Below are 10,740 nucleotides of genomic sequence, written 5' to 3'. Positions count from 1 at the left end.
TGTAGCATTGTCCTACCGGGGCCGATTGAGGGACAGTCCTCTCTAACAGACACCCTCCAAACTCTCTATCCTCTTTACCCCGAGTGACCGTGCCAACCTTTACCTATACTCTAGTCCTTTATCAGCGGAGGGAGGGAGGGGGGCACGGGCCGATATCAATAAACGAGTGCTGTCACGTGGGCCCGGGTCAGCCAGTGAGGAACTTGTCCTTATCCCCTTAGCCGGTGACAGATTGGTGTTTGAGTGGCTATTTAAATTCCAGGCGCTCGTCGATCAAGGTGACGCGCGTCGCCACTAATGTATTGGCCGAGCAAACAATGAGATGGGAGGCAGACGGCGGTGGACAGCTCCGGGGTCGCATGGAGAGCGGGCAACGGCAAACACGGTGTCTCCTAACCCCCCGCTGCATGTGCACTCTCCCGCCCCGGGGAAAGATTAAAGTTTCGACCCTATGCAACCTCTCCGTGAGGACGACCCGGAACTCTGACCTCAGGTACGGTATTTTTGGCAAAGTGCGGAAAACAGGTGTGTGTGTGTGTGTGTGTGTGTGTGTGTGTGTGTGTGTGTGTGTGTGTGTGTGTGTGTGTGTGTGTGTGTGTGTGTGTGTGTGTGTGTGTGTGTTTGTTTGTTTATGCGTGTGCGTGTGTGTGTGTGTGTGTGTGTGTGTGTGTGTGTGTGTGTGTATGCGTGTGTGTGTGTGTGTGTGTGTGTGTGTGTGTGTGGTGTGTGTGTGTGTGTGTGTGTGTGTGTGTGTGTGTGTGTGTGTGTGTGTGTGTGTGTGTGTGTGTGTGTGTGTGTGTGTGTGTGTGAGAGAGAGTGTTGGTGGTACGTATGCGCAAATGAAGCTGTGCGTGCATGGTGTATTCGCGCGCTCATGTCATATGTATGATAGTGTCATTCACTCCTGGATGGATAGCTCAGTGTATGTGTGACACTGCCACGGGCTATGTGTCCCATTCCGATGCGAAGTGTTTCACGCTTTAACACTGCGAGGGATTTGCTCAGCAAATATTTTCACAGTATGGCAGTGAGGGAGAGGCAGAGAGGTTTGACTGAGTCCTGACACACGCAAAAAAAAGAAAAAAAATCGTTTTTAGTATAACTTTTATCCCCATTAAGGTCGCATAAGAAATGTTTGGCATCTTTTCTGTACTTGCTGGGAGGTCATAGGTGATGTAACGACAAGGCTACGTATTGAACATTAGGTTGATGATGTGTTCATTTTTTCCCCCTCCAAGCCAGGGTCATGGGGTCTGCTATCTACTCTGATTTCACTCCCACATGTATTCATTATGCATGTATAGTGATCAAATGATGTGATAATGCGAGGCCCGTGGTGGAGCTAATGCGTCCGTATAGCCCGAGGTGCGAGTGTGGGCTGATTATCCTGTTAAGTTCATCAAATAAAGCTGTTGGAGAAATGAATGGCCACGGAAATTTGCGCTGAGAAGAGAGAGAGAGAGAGAGAGAGAGAGAGAGAGAGAGAGAGAGAGAGAGAGAGGGGGTAGAGCTGCGGTGCTTGGCGATAGGAGTATGCGGGGCCAACCTCTCACTGAGGAAGCAAAAGAAAGGGGAGGAGGGAGAAGGAGGAGGAAAGGAGGAAGGAAGAGATGATCACATGGAGGGATGAGCGCTCCCATTGGCCGTATGTGGAATTACAGTCACAATGCTTTTCGATAGATAGATAGATAGATAGATAGATAGATAGATAGATAGATAGATAGATAGATAGACAGACAGACAGACAGACAGACAGACAGACAGACAGACAGACAGACAGACAGACAGACAGACAGACAGACAGACAGACAGACAGACAGACAGATAGACAGATAGACAGATAGACAGATAGATAGATAGATAGATAGATAGATAGATAGATAGATAGATAGATAGATAGATAGATAGATAGATAGATAGATAGATAGATAGATTAAAAAGGGTATATTTCCATTCAAATCCACTATTTTTCAGTTGAAAACATGGTACTGTAGGCTACTCTCCATTGCATGTAGCTATAGTAATACATTTATTCATATTTATACAGTAATTCAGATTAAGATTTAAGGAAGAAAACTTAAAAGTGTATAAAATATAACTGTATTAAACATTAGGTTGTGTAAAGGTTTTAGCGTTTGGACCAGCTGGATATTAAAATGCAGTTTATATGGTTTTAGTAATAATAATCCGTTAATGTAATAGGCCTTCTTGATATGGCAATGTAACACGCATAGGAGGCATTCTGTTTACTAACGGAGTAGAGGACTTGTACTTTTTATACTTGAATTATATTGCTATGTGCTAGTTCTTTTCATGAAAGGTAGGAATAGGGAATGGAGTGTTTCTGCTAGTTTTATTGAACTAATGGATTTGAATACTTCTTCACACGCTGCTGTAATTGAAAGTAGACTTTAAGTAGTATTCAAATATGATTCATATTTAACGCACATTCAAGTGTTCATCTATTTCAAGCTTTTGGAATAGGCTATTAAAAAAAGTAAAGAAGTGATGAAAACTTCCCACAAGTGGGGAAAAAAGCGCAGTGGGGTCATTATTTCCGCCCCTGACCTCCTCCTCCTTCTCTGTCTTCCCAGCTGCCTCTGCAACAGTTAGTGAGTGGGCGCGCAGTGGATGCTGCCTGTGGAAATTTCGCCAGACCTTGGATAGCCTTCTTGGCTCTTTTGTGTGAACACATGTGCGCAGAAAAGGCGCGCTGTCTCGGAATGATTTGGTTAAACCGGCCCTGCTGTGGTTAGTCACCGGGCTCTGGAGTGTAGGAGTGTATAGCCTTCCCCTCCCCCTATAAACACACACACACGCACGCACGCACACACACACACACACAAACACACACACACTCCACTCATCGACACACACACTTCAGTTAACCAGTAGGATAATGTTGAGCCAGTCGATGAGCTCCTCGTGCCTTCCAGATTATTCGATAAACCGCCGCTAAACGCTCGAGTTTATGAATTTCACGCGTGTCGATGGGATTCTGAATCGATCAGCGCATGCCTGTTTCGCAACTGGTGGTTATTTTTGATTTCTCTCTCTCTCTCTCTCACACACACACACACACACACACACACACACACACACACACACACACACACACACACAGACACACACACACACACACACACACAGCTTTTACAATGAAATAACATATTGAGTCAAGCTGTGTATGAGATCATAGCTCCACCATTCCCATACATCCACCCAAGCGCAATGCAAAACCCTCCATAATCCCCATATTGAACTCCCAGACTTGTATAGCAACAGAACTACTGTGATACTGTTGGGAAATTCCCCCCAAAAACTCACAAACTATCTTAATTAAATAAGTCAGATGTTGCATAATGATCTATCTTCAGCTATTCTTAGTAGGCCTAAATGTAGCCTACTGTATGCCTGATAAATTATATCTAGTCCAGAAGTAGTCTGTTTTGAATTGGGTCTACTTTTAACACACTGTGAAAAAAAGTGCAGCCTCATAACCCGAGCAGGCTGCTTGCTGCTACTGCGTTCTGCTGCTGTCGCCGAGCCAGAGAGCCGTGTTTAAACAAGCTATAAAAATGAATTATTACCAAACGCACGCAGAGACTCGGCCCCTTTTTTAAGTCCAGGAATTGGGGAGTCCCGTATGAAAATGTAAGTGGGGTTTTTATTTGTGCACATTACGCCACAATTGGTCTCCTTAATGTCCGTCTCATTCATGCCACGGAGTGATTTATGAGCTCCTGAAGGCAAACATGGCTCGGGCATTTGCCTGCAACATGCACACAATGTTAAGAGCCCCGTCATGCTTTAGATCCGTGGTGGCTTATTTGCTTTTACCTCTACAAGTATGAAGTATGAAGGTGAAAATAAAAATAATCTATCGTCTGTGTTTGTGTGGGTAGCATGAAATAGTGCTTACATTCCTGTAGATCTAAATAAATAAATAAATGTGAAACAAATTACCCAAACGTAACTTCAGCAAATCAAATATATCTATATGGCATTTAAAATGCTGATTAATTGCTCATTTGCAGACTTGTAAAAATAATTTTACTAGGCTATATTTAAAAAAAAGTTTCACCAAAGTTTTTAAATTAAATTAATTAAAAGAAAATGGACTGCTGTTTAATTTGCAAAAAGATAGATTTTGAATGTTCCGGCAAACTATTTCAAACTATTAGTATTATTTTAAAATTAAATTCCACAGTAAAAGTTAATAAAGTTCAATTCAAACGAGTGTGTGTGAGTGTGTGTGTGTGTGTGTCATTTCAAAGCGGGCTGGAGGACGATTTATATTCATTGCCAACCTGTTGTTAAATTTGCATAACGTCTCTATCTCTCTCTGCCCTACTTCTTTCATTTTGCATATTTTCCACATGAATAATTCAAGCAAAAAATATATTTATATAAATTCACCATAGAATAATTTGAAAAAGAAACGAGTCAAAAAAACACCAGGGAGGGGAAAAAGGATTGTAGCAAGTGAATTGTATTCTAACAAAAATATCCAAGACATTGGAAGCTATACAAAAATAAAAACGACCAGGTTCCATAGGCCTAATATTGTAGAATTATTCACATACACTCATAATTTCCATTCCAAGAGATCAATTTGTTATGGTTATCACAAGTCACGTTTGAGTAGAGCTACTTCAGTGATTTCATTTCAACCTTACCTTGTTATTAATCATCGTCAAGTCAAATATCAACAGAATAAATGTGCCGAATATACAAACAACATCAGTTAATACCATCGTAGCCCGATATTTATTGTCCAGAAGAGGAAGGGAGAGAAAAAATTACTGGGATTGATTTCAGTTTAGTAGTTCAGATGCTGCAGGTCGATTGTAGTCAAGGACTCCGAGAAAAAATAGAAACTGTCCGTAGAAATGTCCACGGGGCTGTCCAGCGACTCTGACAGGCTCGGCGAGGCTGCGTCGGAGAGCTGCAGGCAGGAATCCGAGGAGAAAGGCTCAAAGTCGTGTATAGAAACCTCCAGGGCCGGGGGACTGTCGCTATTGTCCGGGCCAGATGCCGAGCCTGGGCCCATTGTTGACATGCAGCCCGGAACAGTGGGTGACGGGTTGGGGAAATGTTTCAGATTCTTGTCATTGCTGTTCAGCGACGCAGCAGCATAGCCCATGGACTCGCCATTGTGGAGCTGGAGCTGATGTGTGGAGACGCCGAGCGAGTTGTTCTGAAAGGAGCAGGTATCTCTCTCCAGCAGGGCCCCGCTCCGCTCGTACAGGGGGCCCTCGTCCTCCTCGTCCTCGTCGCCGCTCTGGATGCCGTCGTCCTCGGCCTCGCACGGCCCTTTGACCTCCCCGTTGTGGTTCTCCTTGCTCTGGGTCTGACGCTTGTGCTTCATGCGCCGGTTCTGGAACCACACTTTGACCTGCCTCTCGGTCAGGTCCAGCAGGGCCGCTATTTCCACCCGCCTCGGCCGACACAGATACTTGTTGAAGTGGAACTCCTTCTCCAGCTCCAGCAGCTGCGTGTTGGTATACGCTGTCCTCAGCCGACGGGAGCCCCCTCCTCCCCCGGCACCCTCCACGCACTCAGGCGAGCCTGCATGGGAAATAAAAAGCATTAGGGATTAAAACACAGGGACACAACAGTTACATAACCCCCGCATGCCCGAGAATAATCTAACATTATGGGCTATCACACAAACCACCAGAGAGAGTGTCTGACAACACTGCAGCAAAATGGCCGCTGGTCCAAGCTTAATGCCTTAACACATTGTATCTCCCCCAAAAATCATTACAGAGTAAAGATACTCATCAGATCCTTTTACAGATAGAATAATGTCCAGCGTGAGCGTGAAGCAAGCAAGCAAAACACAGTGCAACTATAAAAGCAGTGGAGGTCCAAGCTGGTGTGGGATACTAATGAATGCTCCAGCTGCCCTCCTCGGCAACGGCACTCCATCACTCTTCATTACTGTCACACATCAAAACTCGAGCTAAGGCTAGGGGAATAAATCATCTCACATCACCAAACTTTACCCAAACTTTTTGGTTCCATATGTACAATCACATCAAAGCAATAACCATACATCGGTCAGAATCAAACGTCTAAAGCCCATATCTTTGTTTTGTTTTAAGGGGAGGCCTGTGCTGAGCTCCTCCAACAGATATTAAACTATTATAACTCCTGTACCAGTGTTTGGAAATCACCCACCTTTTGGAGAGAAGCACACTGGTCCATTGGAGATGGTGGTCGCAGTGGAGGTCGGCAGGTGGTTCCTCTTCGAGGCTTTCTTCTCCCGCATCCAGGGGTACTCCGGGGGTAAGGAGGCGGTGGGCAGCGGGCTGCATCCGTCGGGGCTGTGTCTGGGCCGGCCGTGGCGCGGGTGGCTGCCCGGGTTGAGGCTAGGAATGGTCTGCTCAAAGGGAGGAGGAATCAGTGTCGGGCGTGAAAGCGTCGAGCTCTTGATTGATGAACTTTGAAATGAATCAGCGACAGGGGGGAAAGATGTCAGGCACTCAGCAAGCGACGGCTGACTATTGATAAAACCGCTCTCTCGCTCGAATTCGTAATTCATCTCCGCTCCCTGAGAGCCGAGGAAAGTTTGCATGCGTATATTTATAAATGGTGCGGCTCAGTGAGGACGAGGAAGAAAAAATCATTTAAAAAAAGGAAGAAAAAAAATCTCCTGGTTGGTGTTTTTTCTATTTCACTGATTACGGCCGTGTGGGGACCGAGCTACTATTAAACTATTGAATTCATGGAGACAAGGTTGAAATTGGACCGAGTTGCCTGTCACATGATTACCTCTGCCCAATGACAATTTGGGGTTTAATCAAAAGAAGCCACTGTCTGCCTGATTGATCCAAAAAACTCTGGTGAAGAACGCCTCGCTCAGCTGGGGGACGACTGTTTTTATTTACATCTTTGTCCGCTCAGTTTATCCTCCTCTCGCCCCAACAGTCCACCCCACTAAGCTACAAAATGTGTTTTTTAAGAATGGCTGACGCTCACTATTAGGGAAGGAGCCCAGCCTAGGGTGCGCGGATTCGTGCACTCCTCTTTCTCGTATTGTTTGAGGTTGTCAGTCGAGAACGCCCCCACCACGCTCACACACACAGAGACAGACACACTCACATTGCAAGCCAGTAGCTATTCATATAGGCAAGAGTCTGGCTTCAGAGGTGAAGAAAAAAAAACATTCCCCTAAAAACTGATATTGAGACTTCTCGCCAGGAGCAAATCCCAACAATCCAACCAGTGTGCTCACTGCATGTGGACTCCACAATACATGTGATTCTTCACAGATGCATAATAGTGAAATATGCAGTGCATCCATTGACATGTGTTGCAATAAAAAGCCCATCCATTAAGTTAATAGTGACGGATATGACACGTTTAGACCATTTCGTGCCATAACTGCTGTTAAACATTTAAAGATAAGCTCCAGAAACTTGTAAAGACACCCATGTGCGCATGAACACCCATCGACATAGCTTTATTATTGACATTTTATGCTTTTTATAGATGATATTAAAGCACGTTGGTGTTTCGTTTATTCCACAAAAGGTCGGGATATAACGAGGTCATGTTCACCAATGTGCCTGGCCATGTACCCCAAAAACACTTAGTTTAAACACACATTTTAATCATTCGAATATTGGATCATAAAAAGCTGCCATATTTGTCCAAATGTTAAGTATTATCTTAATATTTACAACAATTTCGTTATCATGTTATGGACAGAAACACACAAGGCTAGACCAGGGTTAATGGAAGGACAGTAGCCTATAGCTCCAATACTAACAACGTTATCTCCCCGTATTTCCATTATCATAGTACAGTATAGTACTATATTGCAATGCTGCAAACACCAGCACGTTAGTAATCGACCATTTACAGCGAGTGCATTTGCAGCGTTATTATGTAGATGGAAGTGTTATTTAATGGCTCTAGCCCGTAGTGTTGCAGCAGTTTTATTGTCCTTCCAGAATTATGTGTGAGACAGGCACATTTGGGATGTTTTTTTCTTCAGGCAGTGCATGTTGTATTTTCATTCAAGAACAAAATATGGCTTAGTGAGTAAGAGAGAGGAAGAGGAGAAGTGGTAGGCCTCTCTCAGTTTGTTGCTTATATACTAAACAAAGAGTCCTGGAAGCCTGTGCGCGATCAATCTTACTCGCCAAAAGGTCTGACAGCTCGGTGCCCTCACAACACATTTAAGGCTTCTAACTCTCCCCCGGATCAAATGCAGCCAGGAAGCGGCGAGAAACACTGGCCACTCAGATTAGAACCAGTTTCTGCTCGCAGTTATAGCCTGGCTGTCGCTGCAGGGATGTTTTAAAAGAAGAATAAGAATCCAGCTACACAAGATGCGACCATTTCCTTTTTGTCGAAGAGGTAATGCGCCAACGGTGAGTGGGGCGAAGCAGCGTCTCCACCTGGCTTTTATCTTTGAATTGTGAACGCGATTCATACAACTACAGATACATTTGTCCTGTTAGTAAACATGCAGGTTTGTAAGGGGGACCGGACCTTGTGGAGATGGACAGAGTTGCTAAGGGAAGAGATGGATGGCTTTTTTTTGGAATTACGCACGGGCTTTGTATGCAAGGAAAGGAGTGGGTGGCGGCATTTAAAGGAGCCCAGGCTGTCCTCCACACTTGTCTTTTACAACAGGATTGATTTAAGACCACTTTCCCACGGAGGGAAATGCAATGGAAGAAATATAAAATGTTCTATTTCAGTTCAAACGTTATTTATGTACCTGTGCATGGCGCATTTGGGTCAAATCAGTGTTTTGCTGTGTATGCGTGTGCATGTGTGCGCGTCAGTGTTGGATGCAAAAATAGGTTACAGAGTGCAATTTTTTTTCTCTTGACACACCATGGTTCAATTGTTCTAGGTTTCCCTGCTAACCATATGTCAGGCCTAGTAATGTCCATGCCCTCTTATATCAATCATATTGGGCTGAAAATTATTTCTTGGTGCAAAATAAAGAGAACAATGAATAACGCAGTTGAAAAAAAAGGTATAACATAATATCACATAGAGTAAACATGGTTTTGAAAAGGCTTTGGTTAATGAGAGAATTGGAATGGGCTTGATGCATGCTAGTAGAGCAAGTCTCTTAATGTTTTGGAAAAATTAGATTCAGAAAACAATAAAAGCATTTTAGCTGAACTAGAAAAAAATACAATACATTGGTGCATGCTTTAAAACTCTGTAAACAACGACCAAATAAATATTCATTATAATATTAATCCATACCCCTTTTTGACAAAATACTGACAGTCATACACTGCAGTTTTCAGCTGATCCCGTGCTATGCTGTAGCAATCCACATTATAACCTAGGCATTTTGGTGTTGAACTGCCATCTGCAAATCTGTGGAATAATGAGACAAATAAGCCTCGTTACGATTCTGGGCTCGGCCTGCATCCTCCCAGACCGCATTTGACTGACTGAAAATATCAGGGCATTATTTTTCAAACGATTTCTCATTTGGCTTGTTGTCTTCTTGCAGACTCTCCGTGAAGGGCCAGGGTGACATTTTTATTATTATGGATGTGCCCACGCAGATGAGAGGAGGGGAGGCCACCCGAGATTTTTTTTTCTTCACGTCGAAATGAAGAGGAGGGGAGAAACGACCAAGTAGCATTTACTCAATATTTGACTTCGTCTTCGGCCATTTCCCTTTGTGTTACTAGACATTAAATACGGCCACTTGTCTCACATTATTTTGTAAGCATGAATATTATACAGATATTTAATAAGTATCATCAATGGTGAAATATTTATAACCCTTTATTTGATTAGCCTTCTCATTAATTGCCAATCGTCTAACATTGTGTTTGTTCTTTTCAACCATCACCTCTTAAATTAAACCCCGTCATGAAATATATGACAACCACAATAAAATGGAATAATTGCAAAAACTGGAACATTTATTTTGACATTTGTATTTATTTAAGAAATTGTCTTTTTTGAGATTTGTTGTGATCATGTGAAATGCAACTGATGTGTCTAAATTAAAAACGTTTGCTGCAATTCTATTTCAATTGTTTTATTTATTTTCTTCGAACTGGAGCAGCATGGAATGTATGACATCGAAAAAGAATTGATGATGCTCCTTTCTTTTTTTCCCCTCTTAAATAAAGAAACTGCTAACGTGTGTCCTTCTTTCCACCCTTATTGCATGACTGATTGATTTTACATTCGCTGAGAAAAAGAAAACCCCCTCCTCGAAGAAGAAAAAATGAAAACATAGCCCACAATGCTGCTGCTGAGGAGCTTCTGCAGACTATACATGTATGGGCTGGAAAAGGGCTGAGGCGCTAAATTTTCCCTAACCTTCTCTCCCCCACACAAAGATCGCAGAGGTGTGAAATAATACTAAAGGACTCCATTATCTTTACACCGAACAAAATAAATAACATTAGAACGTCCAATAGAACAACACAAGCAAGGGAGGCTGCGTGTAAGCTCATGACCCTTGTTTTTGAAAATGTATTTCCCTCACATAGATCCCAGCTCGCGGCTCTAGAAGGATCCTTTTACAAGTGCAACAAAATGCAAAACACAATTCTTCAACTGCGGATAAATAAAAGACGGACAAATTCACATTAAAATGAATAACATGTTCATAATACCCTGTTTGAGTTTCAATTGTAAAACAAAAATTAAAACAAAAAAAGATTAAATAGGACCTATGCATATATTGTGCCCCCCCCCCCTCCCTCCCGCCCTACATGTCCTACAGCCCAG

General features: G+C 43.2%; 1 protein-coding gene across 1 annotated transcript; it reads right to left on the bottom strand.

The window, feature by feature from the left end:
* Positions 1 to 4,822: 4,822 nt before the first annotated feature.
* LOC307263866 (homeobox protein Hox-A2a) lies at positions 4,823 to 6,550 on the bottom strand (the record flags this gene model as incomplete). The annotated part of the gene is made up of 2 exons (XM_080045151.1): positions 4,823 to 5,571; positions 6,187 to 6,550. 2 exons carry the CDS (start codon positions 6,548 to 6,550, stop codon positions 4,823 to 4,825), a joined length of 1,113 nt encoding a protein of 370 aa, XP_079901277.1.
* Between the last annotated feature and the right edge of the window lie 4,190 nt (positions 6,551 to 10,740).

The sequence above is a fragment of the Ammodytes marinus genome (assembly GCF_949987685.1).
Source record: "Ammodytes marinus genome assembly, chromosome: 17".
Classification (NCBI taxonomy): Eukaryota; Metazoa; Chordata; class Actinopteri; order Uranoscopiformes; family Ammodytidae; genus Ammodytes; species Ammodytes marinus.
Note: the sequence above shows the minus strand (reverse complement) of the source record. Positions and strands in the feature narration are given on the sequence as shown.